The sequence below is a fragment of the Callorhinus ursinus genome, unplaced genomic scaffold (genome assembly GCF_003265705.2).
Source record: "Callorhinus ursinus isolate GAN/ISIS: 27379988/994484 unplaced genomic scaffold, GSC_fseal_2.0 scaffold54, whole genome shotgun sequence".
NCBI lineage: Eukaryota > Metazoa > Chordata > Mammalia > Carnivora > Otariidae > Callorhinus > Callorhinus ursinus.
The window spans coordinates 1,431,434-1,455,178 of NW_027397116.1; the positions used below are offsets into that span (position 1 = coordinate 1,431,434).

At 41.8% G+C, this 23,745-nt stretch overlaps 1 protein-coding gene across 3 annotated transcripts in view; it reads right to left on the bottom strand.

Annotated features, from left to right (window-relative positions):
* Positions 1-21,641, bottom strand: part of RGS5 (regulator of G protein signaling 5) — a 48,759-nt gene extending 27,118 nt beyond the window's left edge. The window contains exon 1 of one of the 3 annotated variants that reach the window (XM_073884053.1): positions 21,466-21,641. In XM_073884053.1, the coding sequence (XP_073740154.1) occupies positions 21,466-21,509 (44 nt within the window). In that variant the 5' untranslated portion in view covers positions 21,510-21,641. The remainder of the gene's footprint in view (positions 1-21,465) is intronic. The other 2 variants (XM_073884052.1, XM_025892097.2) reach the window with 2 other exon arrangements.
* Between the last annotated feature and the right edge of the window lie 2,104 nt (positions 21,642-23,745).

Here is a 23,745-nt window from a genome sequence, read left to right on the forward strand (position 1 = left end):
TATGTTCAAATATCAGACATTAAAGAGAGTCTATAAGGCAGAAGTCCATTTGGTTTAATTAGGAGTTTACAGGAATACAGAGAATGAATAATATGATCGCATCTCTTCTTCTAAAACACTAAAAGTTTACAGGATGAAGAGTTGTCAGATGCTAGGGTTGAAACCACTTGAAACCTTTTATTCTTTTTGCAAGGATAAACAGGGTTATGACATTTGTTTTTCTCCTCAGGAGTTCCTGGAACAAGGGGGAAACATCCCCCCTTGCCTTTTCCTCCCCACCCCTCCCCACGCACACACGGGAACAAAATAAATCGAGTGGAAAAATCAAACAAAATGAAAACTCAAACCTATCATTTTATTTTCCCCCTTAAAAATCAACTTGTATGTATGTGACATGAATTTACTGTCAAAAACAACCCCGTCCAGAGAAGAAAACTTTCTGACACGTTGATGATTTCAACTCCGTCTCGGGCTCTGTTTGACCATACACGAGGCATTTTTCCTGGCTACATTACATTAAGGCTGGTGAACAAGAAACAATTTGTATCTCCTCCCATCCCATCCCCATCTTGGCATCCTTTGGTTTTATAAAGAAAACCTTGTTTTGAAATAAAATCAATTGAAATGCCTGGGTGAAGTTTTAATTAAAGGCTCAGAGGAAGATAATTCCTTCTGTAGATGACTCACATTAGTGATTTCAAACTGGAAAGGGTTTGAGTAATTCTGGGGTTTGCGGTTTTAAATCTGTGCCTTCTGTGGGTACACTGGCCAGGAAATCAAATTTCAAAAGACCCTGGGCCACCTGGGTCCTTCCTTCTAATAAGTGAACCTGAATCCAAGTTATTACCTTAACGTGCACAAGTATGGGAAACAGTACAAGCAATCAATCAAAACAGAAATGTAGCTGAATTTTTAAAAAATACAATTCTATTCAAGTAGAATATAGGATAGCCGGCTACATATAAAGTCCTGTGCTAGGTGCTTCAAGGATTACAGAGATTTTTCCTTGCCTTGGAGACATTTGGAACAGCAGAATGTAGGACACGTACATGCAAACTATATGCTAGGTATTTTTCTAGTCATTGACCACAGTGGATGGGATATAACAATTGAAGAATATAGGCCCTAACCTCAAGGAGCTCACGTGTGTGCCGATGTGATAACAGGCAGGCAGTGCAATGGGAGACACAGCTCCAACAGCTGCCTCTATGATATTCACAGAGTCTTCTGTATTTTTCTTTCATGGTCCTTATCAACCTGCACATTTTTCTCTGTATATTTATTTGGGTCTTGTCTCTCTCTCTCTCTCATTAGAGTGGCAGGTCTCCAACAATATCTGTTTTGTTCACAATTCCAGTCTCAGCACATAGCTCAGGGCCTGGCACTTAACTAGGTGCTCAAAAAAGATCTGCTATGTAAATCGACGAATCAAAAAAACGAGTGAGTGAATTGAATTTCTAGCTAAACGTAAAACTACATTTTGGGTTAAGTGAAATACTGGGGTGTGGCACAGAAGTAATTGAGGACTGGGCTGTTTTTAATTTGGTTCACTGGGTGGGAGAGGTAAAAATCCACTGAATGACTACATGGACTCTAAAGAAACTGAATTTAATTGCTATCCATTAAAGAGGTGGAGAGGCAAGTAAGGCTCAAACTGAGCATGCTCATTCAGTCCCTCAGGTCAGACCAGGCAATACTCTGATGGGAAGGGGCGGGGAGGGCAATGACAACCACTAACAGTCTGATCAGAAGCTACTGTGAGACTGTAATTTATCAGGACTTAAAAGAAACAGAAGTAGCCGGGAGGCGTAGACCAGTCCTGTGGTTGGAAGACTGTCGGTCATCACAGGCAGGTTTCATTCTAGACTCCAGACATATCTTGGGAAGAGTCAAGACGAGACAAGATGGAGGACCTTCCGGAAGTATAGAACCGGGATTTTATTATTTCCAAAAGAGGTGTCGCAACCAGCTGCGTCTCAAGGACAATCCAGTTTAAAGTCAATTCAGCTTTAATCTGTGTCGCAGATGCCCCCTGCTGGTCATGGGAAAGTGTGCGCGTCAGCGGAGAACTAACCTAGAGAGCAGACCTGTGTGTTCCGGGCTGCTGCCTTCTGAAGAAATACCACAAGACAAAAAAGGACATGCCCCTTCTTGGCTCCTAAAAGTGTAATAAATACCCAGAAAAGATAAACAACAGTTTCTAAAACACTTGTTAGCAACCATCTCCATGGCTGGAGAGTACTGCATCCACCAGAGTCCCCTGATCTGAGACACAAAGGAAAAAATTAGCTCCTCTGAGTTCCTGTGGTCGAGGTGTGAATCCTGTAGACAGAAGCCAAGCCGAGGCTAACAGAGAAAAGGGAGCCCAGAGGGTGTGTGTTCACCGGGCAGGACCCATCTGGAAAGATTCATTTGGTGGAAGACTGGAAATCCTTCTTGTTGGTGGCTCTTTTAAAGCTAGAGATGAATGGAGTTTGTTACTCATTGAGGGCTCATGAGAGGCAGGGGTTAGTGAGTGACCTTGAAAACCTTTAGCAGAATATAAAGAAGTATCAGTGGACAATCAGGTCAGCTCAGGAACTAAAATTCTCAACTCTCCAGGATCCTCGGAACATGGCCTCATAAATCAAGATCAGTTCTCAAGTGTAGGGAGAAAGCTGTGCTGGGTCATGATGGTAGAGAGAGAATGTTATCAGTTTGGCATCTACCTTTTTCCTGAATTAACCTACTTCAATATGAACTATAGACAATTCACTCATCGCTTATGTTCAAGCTCCTACCTTGACTACCCCAGATTAACTTGTTATCTTCAGGTCCTTCAAGGCAACCCACAGTAAAAACTATGGAGTTGACCAGGGCACTCATTTAAATAAACTGACTTTATTTCCTAGGATCTTAGTAGAGACAGAAAAGACTGGCCTCAGTAGAGTTCTCCTTTTGCTCACTTATTTATTCAATAAATTATTGAATGCTTGTCATGTGCCATACTCTATTATAGGTTTTGAAATCCCCAGTGGAACAAAAAACCAAGATCCTCTCATGGAGTTTATATTTTAGTTGAATAAGACAAACACAAAACAAGGAACCAAAACAATGAAATGAAAAATGTCAGCTCGTTGTAATCACTACAGTGTGACCTTATGTATATAGGAATTAGCTCCAGCCACATGCCCTAATAAGGAATTCACATTGCACTGGTGGTCAGCAAGGCTTTTAGAAAGATCATGCTCCAGAGGTGATTGCTGTAGCTGTCTCAGCTGTCCTTATTGATTGGGATCAACATCAGATGCTTTGCCAGTTAGCAGAATATGTAAGAAATGAGTTTTTACATGTAGGTTTGTTCATTAGATAAAGGGCTCTCTCCAGTCACAATAACGATATTCAAGTCATGTGGACTGGTGGCTTGTTGTGGAAACCCCCATCTGTTTCATAGAAAGGTTATACAAAGGTAATTATCTCTGCATCCTCAGAGATGGAACCTGTAGCTTGATCGCTAAAATAGTCCTACATTCAAGCCTTGATTCTGAGATTCCTTGTTGCCTGATACGACCTACAAGGGTATCAGAATCCTACCTCAGGATATTATTGTCTGACTGAATCTTTCCTACAAGTTGTGGTCAGAGCACAAAGAATGAGGACTTTGCTGAGACTGGAGGACAAGTTGTATAAATATTTTGCACCAGCTTTTGATACTTATTTGCCTAAATAAGTACAGGCCATTTGGGTTTCACTATATGTACGGTGGTCTTGTTTTCATAAACCAGTAGCAAAGTTGTGGAGAAAGAAGCAACCAGCATCTATACCTAGCCATTAACAGCTACATTTATCTACCAAAAAGAACTGGATAGTTGTAGATGAATAAATTGACTTAGGTTAGTTTTCAACAGCCACTTATAATCTGTGTGACCTTATACAAGTTATATAATATCTCTTGGCCTTGGCTGCATCATTTGTTAAAAAGGATAACGTTAGTGCCTTCGGCAAAAAAATTTCTGTGAGGCGTGCGTGAGATAAAGTATGTAAAAATTAGCACATTGCCTGGAACATAAATGGCATGCAATATATGGTGGTGGTCATCAACATCATCACCATCACCAACATCATCATCACCACCACCATCACCATCATCACCACCACCATTACCATAATCATCATCATCACCACCATCATCATCATCATCACCACAACCGTCACCATCATCATCACCACCACCATCACCATCATCACCACCACCATTACCATAATCATCAGCATCACCATCATCATCATCACTGTCATCACCATGGTCTTCATTACCCACTTATGAAACTTCATCTTATACTACTTAGCATTACAGTTTGTAGCAGTTTCCTTTAACCTTGGGGATATTAGTATTTGATCACATTAAACTCATTTTCTTTTGGTTGGATGAATGAACTCCATGCTGTGAAAGGTGAAATGGAAAGGAATTACTTATGTCATGGATTTTAAAATGGAGCCGGGAAGCCATTAAAGAATTGGGCCTTATACACATTCTCATAGGACGAAATCATGAACCTTCAACTGGGCCAAACTGCAAATATTCCAGAGACTCAGCCTGAACACCTGCAACTTGCTATAGTAAGAGCTTTTGCTTAGTGATAGCCTTAGCAACCAATTATGTTCAACCAAGATTTGTTTCCTGCTACCAACACCAATAGAAATTATTTGTAAACAACATATACAAGCATTTCCTTTTGTCTTTAAAAGCCCCTGACTTTTGTTCCCTGGTGGGGAGGGGATGGGGTGGAAACAATGCAATTTGAGTTGCTACCTGAACCTCTACTTTCTGAGTGGCAATTCTGAGACCCCAAATAAAAGCTTTTGTTTTATTTTAGCTCTGCCTCTTTTCTCTGTTGACAATGCCTTCAACATTACTTTCTTGGTGAAATGACAAAGATACCAAAGTGAGAGAATGAGGAAAAGTCAGAAGCAATTCCTGGTGACCCTACTCTGGGGAAGACAGGAGGAAAGCTAGGTGTGAAAAGCCAAGAGGGTCTTAGCAATCAGTGACCAAAAACAAAAGTGAGGGACTGGCTCACCACTATAGGTGGTGTGGAAAGGTCTATCTTGTGGCACCCTGTTTGTTCCCTATTGGTCAAAAGCAGACCGGATGTGGGCAGGTTGATAGAGTCCAGTCCTAGTTGATGATGCATCCTCTTCCTCAGTCATCTGGGGGAGAAATACTCTGTCTCCCCAGATCCCTGGTATATCCATGTGTGGAAAACCATGTGAGGTCACCAGTCTTTCATTTCAATCACACAATCCCTGTGTCTAGGTGCAAGCTCTCCACCTGGTCAAGAGATCATGATGTGGGAAACAGAGGCAGAAGAAAAATTATTAAATTTCCTTACTGCCTACAGCCCCTTGACAAGTCCTTGAAACAGGCAGAGTGACATTTTTCTAGGAACTCAGCTGTCTTGATGGTAATACTTTGCTAAGGGCAAAGGACAATCTTAGGTCCAACCCTCAGGATCCTGTGGGTCTACTTTAACATAAGAAAATTCCTTTGGAAACTTCCTTTATCTATACCCCCGCCCAAGATACATGTTCACAATCATCCCCCACACAAATGGCCCACTGATACACATCTGAGAGTCTCATGATTGAATTTTTACTAAACAGTAATAAATGACCTTTTCCTAACAATAGCTAGCCTCCTCAGGATCCCGGAAACCTCGCTTCCAAAATACCTGGGAGGCTTCCACTCTCCCTAACCCCCTCCTAACTTGAAAGTAGGTAATGCACCACTCCTCATGACCCCAGTGCAGTCCTTTCTGCCCAAGGGTCCTGTCTCTGTGCTCCAGTAAAATCACCTTTTTGCACCAAAGACATCTCAAGAATTCTTCCTTGGCTGTCGGCTTTGAACCCTAATGTCTTTCCTACATCAGTCACTCCTCCTCACAGCAAACAGGCAGAAAGCCGGTGATCTGCAGCAACTCTTAAAGGTAACAATATGTTTATGGAAACAATACCTTGCATACAATATTAATTTATTGAGGTGTTAATTCATGTTTTCCTCTTCGTAGAGTTTTTCCTCTTACTTTCAAGAATCTATATTCCCTGAATTGCAATTCTGAGACATGGGAGGTAACTAGGCCTTTGTGCTTTCTTACCTCTGAGGGAGCTGTGTGGTGAGGCTGAAAGCAGATGTTAATTGAAGGTAGTGTTCCATGTCTGGCCCTTGTTTTCCAAGACCCTAAACTCACTGGGGAGATACACTGGCTTGTTCCTAAAAAGAGGACCGCTTTTCATGAGTGGTGAAGGAAGAAGCAGGAAAACAGGGAAGGACAAGAGAGCATTCCCGAGACAAAGTCAGAGGACTACAGTTCAGTGTTCTACAACTCATCAAACCGCCACCCTCATCTACCACATACTTTTGCAGGACTCCAGGGAGGTGGTAGGACCACAGAGGGGAAAAGATAGAAGGTGCCCATGAGACCTGACCTTTGGCACCAGAGCTCCCAGCTTCACCCAAAATGATCCCCAGACCCAAGCAAGGGGCTGAGGAGTGGCTTCAGGGCATGGTGAAGCTTCAAACAAGAAACATAAATAATGATGCATCCATTTTAAATTATTCAAAACCAGTCACCTATACATGTGAAAAAGCAACCCCCACACAAAGACAAGATTGCTTAAATTAGAACAGTAAGTGTTTAGGAGAACTCAGTCACCATATGGTGATGAAATCATGGGAATAGTGAACTATATGTGGCAAAATTTCCATTGCTGAAAAAAAGTCATCAAGAAAAGACAAGCAACCAGCTGTTTTGGATAACGTAAATCATATATAACCACCTGGATCTGTCCAGATGATCTCATATGACACTTTCCACATCTCAGTTCCATTATTACAGTGACAACTAACATGTTGAGTTGTGTTCAATCTCTTCCCTGCACTTGGTAAAGAAAATGCCCACCTCCCAACTATGGCAAAATCCTGTCCCAGGTTATATAACTGGAAGAGTTTGTAAAGCAACTAGGCTGTTCCTAGAGGGACAATAAAGTGGAGTATTGGGCTCTTACCCATAAAATCAAATCAATACCAAAACTAAAAGGCGAGAGATGGAATAGCATAGTGGTTAAGGGCACGGATGTTGGAGCCAAACCATCCAGATTTATCTTACTACATATGTGACTTTTGGCACGTTTTTAAAAAACCTTACCTTAAAAGGGTTTTGTTAAGGTTTAAAAACTTAAACCTCTCCCCAATTTTCTAATCTGTAAAATGGAGATAATAATAGCACCTACCTCATAAATTTCTTATGATGATAAAAGGAGTTACTACATAAGAAGCACTTATATTAATGATTGATGATGATGATGATGATGATGATGATTTACTAAAAATCCTGTGCCAATGAAGGAAAACGTCTATTTTATTCCTGCTGGTCTCCCCATTATCTCCCAAGCACACAGTCTCCCTCTACTGCTGTCTGCATGGCAATTTAAACCTGTTCTAATACTCTGGGCCCCAAACAAATTCCGCCCTTTTCCTGAAACCTGTGTAACTACTCCAGCCTAGACTGCTTTCTGTCTTCTCTAGTATAAAATCACAAAATAGAGTCACGCTCAAGGGATCTTAGAAGGCTTTTAATTTGCCCTTCCCCTTACTTTAAAAGAGGAAAAACTGAGGTTTGTAAAAACTAAAAGGTTTTTTACAAGATCTCACAAGATCTTATCCCAAGATTTCTAAGAAGTTACAGAGCAAGGGATAGAACCCATTTTTTCTGCAAAGTTGTGGACAGCACATTTTCATGCAATTACTCTCACCCCTCATGAGTGTACATCTAAGAGTTCCAGATGTATGTACTTCCAGTGAGATAGCAATCTGCTTGGGGGTGAGTACCATATCTTACTTCCTTGGTCTCCCAGAGCATCTTGAAATTAACTCGGTACATTAAAGTTGCTTTAACTCCTAAGAGCACAGGTCCACACTGCTTGGGCTTACATTCCAACTCTACTTACCAACTGGGTGACTTTGGGCAAGTTACTTAAATTCTGAGCCTCCATTTTTCTATGTAAAATGGTGATAATATAGTTTCTACCTTATATGTATGTTCTGAGGCTAAATAAATTAATGCAGTGAAATGTTTAGAATAGCGCTTGGAGCATAGTACATATTCTATAAGTGTTACCTATTCTTATTATCGTTTAATTATATTTGCCCTACTATCTCTAGCACAGCATCTTGCACATGGGTGTTGGTTACTAAATGTTCATTGGATGAACAGAATAGAATAGAATAGAATAGACTGGAATGGAATGAAATGGAATAGAACAGAATAGAATATGTTCAACAAGTATCTATTTGACTAACATACAAGATCAGCTCCTTTCAAGGCCTCCACCTTGGATTAATGCAACTAATTCTGAGGGCATAGAGAAGGTACATTGCTGGAGAACACTTTAATGGAGAGACACAGAAAGCCAATCTGGAGATGTCTGTTGCTGCCTGGTACAGCTCAGAGCTTCACTGTAATATCACTGCCTTTGTGCTGCTATTTAAAAATGAAAAATAAAAAAGAGTATTGTTTTTCCCAGGCATTGGCTACTCCCTACCCATGGGTTCCCGTAGAAATGGAGATATTTCCCATGCTTTCATGGCCTGTCTCTAACACATTCATCACTCAGAGTAGGTTATTGGGGGTGATGAAAGAGGCCATGGGGGACAAGACAGACAGGATAGAAGCAGATTATTTCCCTTTGACCTTCAATTCCCTGTTTTATTCAAAATATTGTTGGCAAGATTTTTGGACTTTTGGTAATTCGGTTTGGAAGCCAGATAATGAATAGTGGGAACATCAACTTCAAGTTAAGGAAGACAGCAATTTATGGTTTATTTTGAGTTCCCAAAGTAGAAGGGTCAGAGGCATTCCCATGAGAGCCTCTCTGAACACTGGTGTGACCCATAACCTTTGAACATCTCCATGTCATTCTGCTTTAAATTATAAAGAGGGACTTCACAGACTGAAAGTTTGTAGTTGTACATGGTCCCTACCTTATTTCACGTATTTTATATATTACAAAAGAAGGACATAAAGTGGGCAATAGAGTACTGAAGAAGGAAGAAAGGAAAGAGGAGCAGAATAAAATTTGCTGGACTTTACTCAACGGTAACATGTGCTACATCACTTAATAAAAACTATGGTTCCCAGGATGCAATGTGTCCCCTCACTGTGACTTTTTGTAACAGATACAAATTCATTACCTCAAATAATCAGAAACAGTTGGTTAACATTTATTTTGCCAACTGACTAAAAAGGTTTGTTGAGCAAAATAACGATCTCAGTGTGAGGAAGAAGAGGATTATTTCTTGTCTGAAGCACAGAATTTGATGTCATACCATTTCTTTTCTCCCTCCGCCAAAATATTCTAACAACCCCTTATTATTCTCAAGATTTATATTTTCAAGAACTATCCAGTTATTGATTCATACGTTCATTTCCATGTTTATTCACTTATCAGACTTGAATAGAGGAACCCCTGTCTTTCAGGCACTGTACTAGAACGTAAGGGAGTGTTTTACAAAACTAAGAAGAGATTGTTCCTCACCTAAGTAGCTTTCATTTTACAAAGAAGATATGTCTACATAGTTTTATTGGAATGCAGCTATGATGTGGTGGAATACACCCTAGATTTGAAATTAGCACTTTGGAACTATGCACACCTAGTGTACTTCCTGACCTTGGGTCAGACATTTAAATTGTCTGTGCTTCTGGGACTCCTGGGTGGCTCAGTGGGTTAATCATCTGACTTTTGAATTCAGCTCAGGTCATGATCTCAGGGTCCTGGGATTGAGCCCCCCGTTGGGCTCTGTGCTCAGCATGGAGTCTGCTTAGGATTCTCTTTCTCCCTCACCCTCTGCCCCTCCCCCTGCTTGTACACACACTCCCTCTCAAATAAATAAATAAAATGTTTAAAAAAAACTATCTGTGCTTCTTCTTTAGTAAAACAGGGATGTTAATAATATCTACCTTGCAGGGTTCGGATAAGAATTAAATCAGGTACTGTCAAATACCCAACCCAAGTTGAATCTGAGAAAAGTAGGGAAAGAAGTGGTATGAACTAGAAGGAAGATGAAAAAGTTCTGTGAGTGAGAGCTTAGAGGATGGAGGGCTAGCTTCTCCCCAAGGGAGAAACAGAGAAAGTCTCCCCAAGGGGTTGAAGCTTGGGGATGGATGATCTGGCTGGAACCCTGAGTGACAAGGGAGGACAGGGACTTAGTTTGCACCCCGACAGAGGTGTTGGCTTCCTGCATCTCTTCCAGCTCCCCAAGGATCCTTCCCAAAGTTTAATATAGAGGTCCACATCTTCCTAAGACTTCCAAAGAAGCTTTCAAAGGTCGTGAGTATGTTGCATGGTCATAATCCTGAAAACTTCTCTCCAGCATGCTTATAGCGTTCCCTCACTTTCCTCCTGGGGAGCAATGAAGTCCGCCTTGTGGCCCTCACACAGCAGGAACTAAAGAAGGTGGACGCCCTAAATTGTGTGGTTGCTGGGATAAGATGGGAGCTGCTAAGTTAGAGATCTGGGCTCAGGATAGAAACAAAGTCCAGGAACCAAGCAGATGGTCACCCAGGTGCCACTAGAAAGATACAAAGCAGGAGTTGCTGGGCTGAGCACCCTCCTCTAGACTGAAGGCACAAGGGATCTGAGACAAATGTACGTGTAATTTTATGTCTTGCAAATGCAAGTCACAGCTGCTAGGAGACCATCAGATATAAAACACAACAAGGGAAAAAGACCTGAGGGCCAGAGAGGTGCTAGGGACATGCCACAGAACATAGATGGGAAGAACGATGTCTTCTAAATGGTATAAAAGATCTTGTTAAACCCTTGAGACATGGCCTGCCCCCGAGAAATGTTCACTCAGGATGACAGAAGAACAACCTACAAGACATCGAAACGGGCATAGACAAGAAGGGGAGCTGGGAGGGGGACTTGTCTCATTTGATTTTGGGTTCTTTGCAGTTCCCTGTTTTAGCCCCATTCCGAGATTTGGCTGCCAGGTTTTCCTCAACTGAAGATGGTTAAGAAAAATCATGCACGAAGAGGAGTCACGCATATCCAGCTAACTAACTGGTTTACTCAATACATCTAGTGCATAACTTTATTTAGTGTACATAACAATCCCGTGAAGGAAGTATAAATATCACTGCCACCTTGCAGATGAGAAAACTTAGTTACAGAGCAGTTTGGGCATTTGCCCAAAATCATCTGATAAATGACAACAGTAGGAGTCAAACTCAATCTCATTTCAGCCCCTGGGCTCTTAATTACTATGCAATAAGCCTGTCTCCTGCTGTTCAGTTATTGTTATTGGCAGCTCTATGCATCTGGTAAGTAGAAATGGGGAAAAATTATTTTCCCTAAAGACTACAGTGTATTTGGTAACCAAAACTTTTTGAAAGATGGTGTCTATGGAAGAATAAGTATTTTAAAAGCAAAGACACACAAAATTCATAAATTAAAGTCCATCAGATAAAATAAAATAAAAGTGAAAAGTCAATCTGCAGACCTTGAATTAGCTCCAACTCTAACCAGCTATGTGATCTTGGACAAGTCACCCAAACAGGTTGGGACCTGTTTTCTCACCTACGAAAGAAGGGATTTGTCTGGGGCCCTGATCCTATTCTCAGTATGGGATTCTGAGTTGGTGGTGTGAGAGAAGAGAGAAAAAAAATCACATCCTCTCTCAAGGAGCAGAATCCATCCATTTCAGGCATTTGACTTGACTGCGTGCATCTGGGCGATCAAGAGTGTGCTAGGCACTCACTTCTAGACTGTCATAATCATCAGCTATCTTAGCTCTTTTTGCCCTTTTCTTGCTCGCAAGCCAGGATCCATTTAGTAAAATGTGTTCCATGAGTGGCTGATGAAAGTTTCATATTCCTTCCCTCACTGCAGGCTGGCCTCTGCCACCCATTTTGGCTTAATTACAAACCTCAGGGCGCTGTGTGGACCAGCATGGGAGACAAAGATTAAGCTACTCTTATTGAATCGGAAGATAAAAGTTAGAGGGCAATTAAAAAAAAAATCTAAAGGTTTTTGAAACCTCAGCTGAGAATTTTGAGAAAATCACAACTTACAGAGGGTTTTTCCCTCGATGTTGCCAGCTAAAGGAGAAAGTGTAAATGCTAACCATGAGGGTAGGAGACCTATCTGTTGAAGAAGGAAAAAAATCCCCATTGATCTACATTCAATTCTGTGAACAGCTTCACTTTCAATTTGTCTGCAGGGATCCCTGATTTCAACAATCTTTTTTTCCAAGTTATAAAAATATCAGGGGTGTGTGTGCACGTGTGTGCATATACACACAGGTGCGCGTGTCCGTGTTCAAGTGACATACATGTTTTCAGATTTGGGGGATTCAGAAACAAGAGTCTAAGATTCTGGAAGCTTGTCATCCAGAAAGCACCAGCACCAGACCTTAGACAATAGGCTCTTCTGAGAAAGTCTTAAGTGTGACCTGCACTGTTGACCTCGTCCCAAAGTGCACAGGTCATTCGGTCCCATAGTCTTGAACTCAGGTATCTCTCGTAAACCATCACTTCAAATACGCTGCCAAACACAACAAACTACTTTGTCAGTGGAACATCTTGATTCTTTCTAAACTTCCCGAATCCCCACAGACAAGTGCTTCATCCAGAAACAGATGTTCTGCACAAGAAAATGTCAAAAAGTAGTAGCTTGACCAAAACAGCTCCACACACTTCACTACCAAGAATAAGCACTTACAGAGCTGAGCACTTTACATTTTTCAAGTATTTTACTGCATGCTGCATCTCCTCCTCTGACTTTAAGTAGATAGTTCCAACATCTTTCTGCAATGTAGAGTTGTGAGGATCTGAGTGAGATTCTATCCAGATGGGCTAGGTGTTGCTTGAGAAGTGTCTGGGGAAGCAGTCAGTTAGGAGAAGGAAGAACGTGTAGACTATAGACACATGACCTTAGCCTAATTTGCTGTTCATGGAGCCATTGTGATGATCAGATACCCACTGCCCAAAGCATTTAAAGACTGCCTAGGCGAATCCTTTCAACCCTGCAGTATTTCCTCTTTGAAGGAGAAACAGTGTCAGGCCAAGTTATTGTATCTCAACGTGGCAACGGATTAGAATGCTTTGCGAAGAAATGCCCTGTCTGAACTTTCCAGGAGCACTCTGGTCAGAGTGAATAAACCCAGACACATGTGCATGAGCTGTGTTGATGACACATGCGTCCTATGATTAGGTTGGCTGCACCTTCAGATTTTCCAGGAAAGACCCAATTTCTAACGCCTGGCGTAGAGGCAAACTCCATGTCCTCATATAGGTGGAAATTGCAGTCACTGTGCACTACATGCCTGGCATGGATTCATGCAGTCCCCAAAGCAGTCCCCACATTGATTTGAGAATTGCTGGAACTCCAGGATCTACTCAGCTGGTAGATGAAGATTGTTTAAAAATATAAAGGCCTAGAAATCCTGATTCACCCCTCTCATTCCAGCCTCAAGGATGAAAACTCTTTCACTATTATGGCAAAGGATGAGTCTCGTTCTGGGCAGCATTGGGAAGGGCATGAGTGGGCAACTCTTCGCATTTACTGGGGAAAAGCGTGACCTAGTATGAAAGCAGTAATTGGAAACCCACCCCCAAGGCAGGCATGTCTGTGTCCTTATATCTCATTTCCCTGCCTGCCCTCCAGGAGTTTACACTCTTGAGATTAACTGTAAACAAAGTACAAAAATCATAGGTTGTTAGAATCCATGATCTTTGATCCTAAATTACCCTCAAATTTTACAAGAAACTGAAACCATCTTTTCCTTTCATGGAATTCACCAAAATAAAAGAGTCCCATTCCACTGCCCATAAATATATATTTTTCACAAACTGAAAGCTTATTCTGAATGTGTCACAAGTATTTTTTTTAAGAAATGTGGGGTTCTTAATTTAGTCCTTTGAGAATCAAAGTGGCTGGAAGAAAATTGCACATTTTTAAATGATTGCTGCTTTCAAGCTACATCCAGAAGTTAGTTCCCTGGCCTTCCTGTGGGATTGGGATGAGATGCAAAATTAGAATAAAAGTACAATCTTTCCTCAAAATACTTGGTGTCCAAATTAAGGACAATAAAGTAGTGAAGCTGGAAGGAGGGGAGAGGGTCATAGAACTGACTCATCACCATTACAAGTACAGTGATGAGGTCGGGAGAGGCACCTGACTCTCGACTCACCCTCTGCTGCTTAGCAGAGGCCAAGGTTACAGCTCAGGATACCTGTATTCCCCACCCAGGACTCTTTCCACGTGTTTTAGCCTTTTATGCTTGCATCTAAAAGTTCTGTGTTCTACAGGGGCGCCTGGGGGGGGGGGCTCAGTCGGTTAAGCGTCCAACTCTTGATATCGGCTCAGGTCATGATTTCAGGGTCCTGAGACCGAGCCCTGTGTTGGGTTCCTAAGATTCTCTCTCTCCCTCTGCCACTCCCCCACCCCATGCACACTCATGCTCTCTCTCTCTTAAAAAAACAAAAAAGTAAAAAGTCTGTGTTCTACAAATACTTGCAAGGAAAAGAGAAATAAAAGATAGGAAGCCTACTGACTAAGGAGAAATTTAAGGGTCTCTGAACCAATCCCAACATGTGAGCCTGGGGTTTATGTGTTATCTGTACCTGGTGGAGATTTGGGGATATCCTTCAGTCCGGGGCGGGTGGGGGGGGGCGTGGAGGGCAGGGTGACTGCATGTGAGCTAGCTCAGCAGGGAGGAGGGCTCAGTTCCCTCACCATGAGAAGTAAAAAGGCAGAAAAAGGATCTGCACCCCAGCAAGCTTCCAGCTCCTGGCAGGGTGCGCCGCATGCAGTAGGGGCGTAGTTAAGAGGATTTGATGTAGAGAAGTCCCGCAGACTCTGTGCGAGGCTTTCTGCAATCAGTGAAGGGACAGGAAGAGTGGGAGAAAGGTCACTGGAGACAAACCCCTCGGGTCAGCGTTGTCAGTGCACCCCGCCTCACCACACCTGCTCTGTCAAATCCTTCATATTAAGGTTGCTAATGTCTCCCCACCAGATAAAAGCAGTCTCTAGGTATCCTTAAGTCCATTTGTAAGAAGGGCTTTTATGTAACAGAGCCCAATTAATTGTAGAAAGAGCACTAGATCGATGGGTAGTGCTTATCTATTCAATAATAATAAAATTCAGTAATAACAATTAAAAAAGTGTGACCTTGTTTTGATCCTGATTCAAACAATCCAACTGCAAAAAGACCATTGGGGATATTTGGATCCTCACCTGTTATTTACTAATATTAAAGAATTATTCATTTTTAAGTATGATCATGGTTTTTAATGTCTTTTAATGTTTTGGAAAAAATGGCATATTTTTATTTATTTATTTATTTATTTTTAAAGATTTTATTTATTTATTTGAGAGAGAGAATGAGAGAGAGAGAGAGAGCACATGAGAAGGGGGAGGGTCAGAGGGAGAAGCAGACTCCCTGCTGAGCAGGGAGCCTGATGAGGGACTCCATCCCAGGACTCCAGGATCATGACCTGAGCCAAAGGCAGTCGCTTAAAAAAGTGGCATATTTTTAAAGGAGATACCTACCTGCTGAAAGAATTATGGATGAAATGGTAAAAATATTGTACTATCTGACACATCTATCTTTATTTAAAAAGACAAGGTTATGATGAGGAAAGATGAAAATAAATAAGTTTTATCAAAGGCCTTGGCACATAATTGAGCTTTAAATGATTTCCTGACTACCCACGAAGAAGGAAAGAAGGATGGAAGGAAATTAATTCTTTAATAGGGGTTATAGCGCCTCTCCCCCACAAGAAAAATATCCTCATTTACAGCTGAGGAAATGAAGCTCAGAGAGGTTTAGTGACTTTCTCCAGTTCACACAGCTAGGAAGTAATCAAGATAGAGTTACAAGCACCATGTTCTTTCTGCTCCAACCCCTTGCTGATGTTAAGGCAGGAGACAGACTGCGACATTGCCCCCTTCCTTACTCTGTGTTTTCTTTAGTATTCTTAAAATGTGTAGTCTTAGGGAGTTACTTCCTCAGGCAGTCAAAAACAGTCTTTCACTGTCTTTCTCCTCTGGGTGACTCAGCCTTTAAAATATAGTGCAGGCTCAACCTTATCTGGGAACTGATTGGGGCTTTAAAGGAAGAAAGAGATAGGAACCTGCTATCTTCTGGCCTCCAGCCATAGTCTGGTTCCTGTTACTAAGGATTGATCCTGACTGAACTAATTAAAGTTTAGTTCCTTTGCTTTCTGGCCAGCAGGACAGACAAAAGTCATAACCATGAGCCGCAGAAACATTAACCCCGTCCCTAGATATCAGCTATCCTGGGACAGTGGCTAGTCTTTGCTAAAGAAGGAAAAATTAGATAACCTTTCAAGGATCTTCCCAAACTTAAGATTCTGGGATCCAAAAGTATTTTGGAATTGAGATCTGGTGTTTCAACATGGCCCAGACTGAATGGAGGCTCCTCTCCACTTTCCCGTCTCCTAACCCAGTTCCCACTCCCCGAGGTAGGAATCCCTCTTTGTTTTGGAGCAGACACTCTCTCCCCGTTGTAGCCTCTAATATACCGCTGATGTTCTCCCCATCCCTTTGTAAGCAGAAGAAGCACCAGGCCAAACTGGGAGCAACCCTGTCTTCTCCACTCGTTATAAATTTATTTGTGCATTCTCCTGACAAAATATTTATTAAGTGCCTAGTATGTGCCAAGTACAGATTGTTATTTAGTAAATAAATTCTTTAGGCGAAGGGGTGGTGGTGGGGGGGGGAGTATCTTTCCCCTGAGCAGATCTCTTCCATCTTCACAGACAGGAGTGGAAAGGGAATTCGGCAAGTCCCAAGGAAACAATATACAGGATGTGTTGCATGGGAGGTTAACTGATGAGAAATTCAAAGTTCCTTCCTTGCTTGCCTCTGAGAGATAATGCTGATAGGACAAAGATGTCCTAACAGCAGCCAAGCTCACTGGGCCCTCTCTTTTCCTTGACTCTGCACAGGCTGGCTGGGGAGCTGGCCTTGGAATGCCTTCTTTCTCTCAGCTCTTCTCCGTGAGACCTGGCTAACTCTCCTTCCTGAGACTTCATTCGTGAGCTTGGGTTAAGTATCATTTCTTGTAACTTCTTGCAAAGTTTCCCTGACCACCAAGAGCTCTCTGAGCCCCCCACCCCCAACGACTCCCACTCTCGTGCTTCTTTGCACTCCATGCATTTATTCCTTCATAGTGGATCTCAACACTGTGGACTCATTTCTTGTTTGTTATCTCCCTAACGGGGCTGCAATTTCCTTGAGAGCAGGGTCCAGGTCTTTCATCCCTATGCCTAAGGCAAGTATGGAGGTTTGAAAGGCAATCCAGAGAAGTGAACAATATTGTGTCATCAGTAAGAATCAAAACAAAGTCTTTCTGAGTCACTCACCAGCCCTCAGTTTTATTGAATAGTTCGTTTACTTTCTTAACATAATAAAGTTTCATTGGAATATTGGCAATTATATCAGAAGACTGAACTACAGCAAGCTTTAAATACTTATTCCCATTTTATGCAGCCATCAAAAGGAATGAAATCTTGCCATTTGCAACGACGTGGATGGAATTGGAGGGTATTAGGCTGAGAGAAATAAGTCAATCAGAGAAAGACATGTATCATATGACCTCACTGATAATGAGGAATTCTTAATCTCAGGAAACAAACTGAGGGTTGCAGGAGTGGGGGTGGGTGGGAGGGATGGGGTGGCTGAGTGATAGACATTGGGGAGGGTATGTGCTATGGTGAGCGCTGTGACTTGTGTAAGACTGCTGAATCACAGATCTGTACCCCTGAAACAAATACATTATATGTTCAAAAAGAAGAAGAAGAAGAAGAAGAAGAAGAAGAAGAAGAAGAAGAAGAAGATAGCAGGAAGGGAAAAATGAAGGGGGGCGGGAATCGGAGGGGGAGACGAACCATGAGAGACTATGGACTCTGAGAAACAAACTGAGGGTTCTAGAGGGGAGGGGGTGGGGGGATGGGTTAGCCTGGGGATGGGTATTTAAGAGGGCACATTCTGCATGGAGCACTGGGTGTTATACGCAAACAATGAATCATGGAACACTACATCAAAAACTAATGATGTAATGTATGGAGATTAACATAACATAATAAAATAAATAAATAAATACTTATTCCCAGAAAGCATGATCCTAAAGTCAGCTAGAAGCACTGCCACTATCTCTGTAGACTTCTTTGATGATCTTTTACCTATTCTGAATGAGCTGAGACTTGTTCAAGTTCATTGCCACATTTTTCTCCACAGTTGGCCCAAGGATGTGTTCATACCTTTGAAAAAGTAGTATTTACTTAATCCTGCAGACCTAGGAGCCTTGGCCCACTCAGCAAGGTGCTTCCATTTGGCTTAACGACCTTAAATAATTAGTTGATTAATGGTCCTGCTTATTAGGTGACTTTCTACTCTAAATTATCCACACTTAGACCCATATATAAATCAGAAAAGGAGAAAAAATGGAATGTTCAGTAAAAATAATAATAAATTAAAAGAACCAAAACATCACCTTCCTCGTTAACTTTCTACAGTTCCTGAAATTCTCAGCATTGCCACAAACTTGAGATGACCAGAGGCTCCCGGGTGAACCGTGGATTGAAAACTTCACCACCAGCAGCCTTTATAATCTTAAATAGAAATCAGAGCTACAGCAGACATCGACAGAGGTACGGGGTTTGCAACACTTTATTAATATCCCAGGGAAAACTCTCTGTCAGAAGCTAAGTTTTCATTACTAGCTTACTCTCCTTTTTAGGTTAGTAGAGACTGTGAACTTGGTGACAGGACTAGTCAGCACTGAAGGAGAACAATTATAATAATCACACTGACTGTCTTATATTATGCTACCAATTTTTTGGGGAATCATCATAATAACACTTTTTATTTTAAAATATCTTTGTCTTTTTCCGAAGAGCGATGTTTACTTTAAAACTTAAGCTCGTTCAGAGAAATTCAAGAGACTCTAGAAATAAAATGAATCTTCAAAATAAGCCTAAAATTCAAAGTTGAAAATCGTGGGTGAAAAATGAGAACTTGAATTGACTCAACTTTTTCATTTTTCCACTGTCTGTCACATTGCCACCCACATAGCACTGGTTTCAATATGCCACGAGGCAGAAATTTGGGGTGGTGGCCATTTGTTGCTCATATGTTTGGATTACTGGTCTCTCTGAATATATAAAAATGTGTGAGGTCAGCTCTGGGTTTTTATAAGCAATAGTCTTAAAGATGTAAAGAAACAAAGAACAGTTTCTACGAATATGTCAAAATTGACTCTGGCTTAATGCTTCCCTACACATTGAACAAGGAATATTTTCTAGGATTAAATCTCCTGGCACGTGGAGTAAATTTCCCTTTCTTGAAAATCAGAATTAGAATCCCTGAGTAGGTTGCTTCTGCCACTGCCACGATTTCAGCACAGGGTTGGGTTCTGGATGAGTTTTCATTAATTGACTCTTTTCTGCTCCCAAATTTTAGAGAGAAATTCATTAGGATAAATTTCCCTTTAATTCCATCTCTTGCTAGCCACTGACTTAAACTATGTTTTAAACGTATTTAAGTAATGGCAGCATGGAAAAGAATGTGAAAGGACAGTCAATCCAACTCTCATTGATTAAATGAGAACATAGAATCCTGGGGAAGTGAAAGAACTTGCTCATGGGTGCAAATTTAGATAATGACAAAACTGAGTCTGCTTCTGACTCCTTTGCCAGTCCTCTTTCCACTACAATCAATCACAACATGTTAATCTGGTTTTTGTAAACTGAATTTTATTTCCAATGAAACTGAAAGGTGCAATGTAACTCTTTGGCAAAGCTTTCCGTTATAAACAGATTCGTTTTGTAAGCATATATGTTGTCCTCATTTATTCTATATGAGTCTTCAAACATCTTTATCTAAGCATTGAGGTCCACCTTTGTTCCTCTTGTAGTGTGGAGAGAAGTGGGGAGGGGAGCCTCTGGCGATGAGGGAGATGAGAGACAGAGAGAAGAGCAGGGAAGGTGGGTTTCGATGCATTCATTCAAGCATCATGCTTCCCTCAGGATAGATAATCTCAGATTTTTCCATGAATGTGTGCTAACAGTTCCACAATCCCATTTCTCCAAAATACGCCTCTCAGGCAGCATTGTAACTGGAAATAGGATTCTATTTGCAATGGAAATAGAACATGAAAAAAATTAATAGGAAACAAAAATTGCAAGATTATACCACCTGCCAGTAAATTAAAAGGTTCAGGCAATCTAGGAAAAAATGCTTGCTCCTTGGCCAACCTAAAGGATCCCACATGAACATTAGTTATATTGTAGAGCATAAGATTTCACTGTGCACTGAAAGATACGAGAAGTGATTCAATATTAAGGCTGATCCTGAATCAGGTATAGAACAGTAATAGGCGTCAGACCTGAGCTTGTGAGAGACAGGAGAGTGCATAAATAGCCCATTGAACACAACCTTCTTAAGCAAACACTTCCAGTGCCTTTAGGGATGGAGTTGGATTGCACAAGGGTCACCTTTATTTTCTTTAAGTAATGAAAACTCAAACCAAATGTAATCAAATTCATTCTTGAGAAATAAGAGGAGGATAAACACCCCTACTTCTCTCCATCAGGTAGGGCTGTTGGGTTGTTAGCCTCGATGCTTAGGATTCCCTCCAGAATATTGTCCTGCTTAAGGATAACCAGAGGACCTCAAAGGTGTTTTCCCACGTATCTTAAAAGAGAATACTAGCCAATAAATAATCTCTGCGTCCCAGTGGCTTTCTTCTCTCCAGCAATCCAGCTACTTTTATCTAATGGGATCAAGATACAAAGAACAATGAGAAATCCCCTCTTCCTCACTGCAAACCTGCCTCCCTCTCTCAGTCCACATACATCAAGTAATAAAGGCTAACATTTACACAGTTCTAATATGTGCCAGACTGTGTGCTGGGAGTTTAATATCCAGTAATTCATTCAGCCCTAATAAGCAGCCCCTGAGGTAGATGCTCCTCGCATCTCCATTTCACAGAGAAGGAAACTGAAATACAGAGAGAGTAAATAAATCGCCCAACCCCACAAAATAGTAAGTAGTGGAACCAGGATTCAAAGGCAGGCAGTTTTATGTTGGAATCCATTCTCTTAACCATGCACTTTTGACTCTGACCAAGCACCCATGGACTAGGCATCTCCTTGGAGGAAATGAAGTTCTGGATACGACGAAATGTTTCATGAGATACCCCATGTTGAATCTGCCTCCTACAGCTCAGGTCCTACAAGCATCAGTGCTGTTGGCAGAGAGGAGACAAGCCCCAGTCTACAATCACACACCTGTTTCAGCACAAACAACAACAGCTCTCTATTGCCCCTGGATACCCTTCCCCCTGAGCAAAGATTCTGCGTATCTCTATCTCTTAAGCCAAAATAACTTGGTTCTCACCTTTCTAGGCATGAATGGGGCAAAGCCGCAAGTCCTTTGCACATTTTGGCAAGTGGCTTAGCTCCTCAGTTTTGAGCACAAATTCCGCACAGCAGAGCGAGACTTTGAAAACTTCACAACTGTCTGGGACTGCCTCTCCCTCTGAGGAATATATAGAGGCTCTTTGCCAGCCCTCTACTGCTCCCTGGACCAATCCAGACCTTAGAGGAAATCACTGGCTGGGACGCAGCTGCAGTTGTGGGAGCTGGAGGCTGGAATCCTGTTGTGGGAGCTGGAGGCTGGAATCCTGTCTCCGCAGCATTAGGCTTCCGGCTGCTCCTCAGAGGATACTCATTCCGCCAGGGCAGGGCAGGGCTCTCCATCCTGCCTGGGTCATTCATGTTTTAACGTGTAAACGTGAGCCAGCCACAGAGCAGAGTGCCTTGGGCTGCCCCAGATCTGTCAAAATCACAGCCTGTTAGGAGGGCAAGAGCCCCAGAGATCTCTTATCCCAATTCGGTGTCACAGTGGAGGAGGTGAGATTTAGAAAAGGCCAGGGGATGTGTATGGAGCATCTGTGGGTGCCAGGCTGCCAGGCACTTGGTGTGATGCTAGGAATTCAAAGAAAGGCACTGCCTGTTCTCAAGACCCCAAAACATCCTGTCAATACCATATAAGTGAGTGATGGAGGCAGGCCCAGGGTGTGTGAGCTTTCAAGGGCCACCAGAGAAGATTTGGGGAAGGAACTAAGCCCTGAGCTTAGTGATATAAGAGGCAAAATACCCTACAGCATTCTCTTCACTAGATATTGCCTCCAAGTTCCCTTAATTTTATAACTGGTCTTGTGATTATTTCTCTACTTTGATAATGACATCAGGTAATTCCTTGGACCCTGCCTCCGCCATCCATCCTTGGTCGGGCTTGTCTTGCCTGGCTGGCTCTTCAACCTTTCCCTGTCTTTGATCACTCCAGGATTATTCCCACCAAAAGTGACCTTATTTGTGGTTCATCCTATCACGACCCAAGGGGTTAATAAATTAATATGTAAATGAAGATGCCTGAGGAGTAGGCATGAGTCCAAACTAAAACAGCAACCACATCATCTGCAAGAAAAGCTCTAAATTTAGAATTAAAGATGATTCTCATAATGTTCCCCATTGTCTGAAATTGTTTTAAACTGTTGATTGGGGCCTGTTACTGGCTTGTAAAGTCAATATACTGTATTATGATGTGATGTTTTAAATTAAATAAATAGGTTATAAGAGACATACATGCAAGTGCATTGCATGAAGAAAGTTAAATATCGTTTTCTGAAGTTTTTGCTTTCATTATCAGTATGGCTGTGTGAACAAGGTCATTAGATAAAAAATTTAAGATTTTATTTATTATTTGACGGAGAGAGACACAGCGAGAGAGGGAACACAAACAGAGGGAGTGGAAAAGGGAGAAGCAGGCTTCCCGCGGAGCAGGAAGCCCGATGCAGGGCTTGATCCCAGGACCCTGGGATCATGACCTGAGCCAAAGGCAGACACTTAATGACTGAGCCACCCAGGCGCCCCGATAAACTGTATTTCTTACTATAGTTTATAATTAAAAAGGTTTGAAGACCACAGCTGTCTACCATGTATTTTATTCACAAGGAACCCTCTCTTACTCATCTTTGCAACCCCAGCACTTAGCACAAGGTCAGCATGTCAACATTTACAAATAGTGCTTGAGCTAAATACAACTGTTCAAGTTGTATTGTTTGTTCTACAAGTTCTACTGTTTGCCGGCTGCATAAACACCAGCAAATCAGCTCATCTGAGTGATGGACACTTAATGTTCATAGAGATACAAACACTGTTGTTGGCCGCTGAGTCTCAGATTGGGAATATAAAACTAGCCGAGGAGACTCCTTGGGCCTAAATTACTCCAAGAGCCTAAATTACGGTTTGATATTTAAGGATCTTTGAGGAGAGAATAAAGTGAAAAAAAAATTAATGTAGCACTATGGAGGGTGATGTCTTGGCCAGGGCTGAAGGTCAAAGCATCAAAGCAGGTTTCTGACCAATCCAGAAGAGTGTGAGATGCATGGATGGACTATTCAAGAATCAAAACTATCTCAATCGTACTAAAAGGTGGGCTAGAACCCAACATGCAAAAAATGCAAAATGCAGTGGAAATAAATATGAATCCAGCATCTGTTTATTTTTAAAACCTTCATAAGGATGGAATAGCCTGAGAGCATGTAAAAGAGCCTGCTCATTGTTTGAGGCAGGGTTCTCCAGAGAAACATAGCTGGTATCTACGTGTATATAA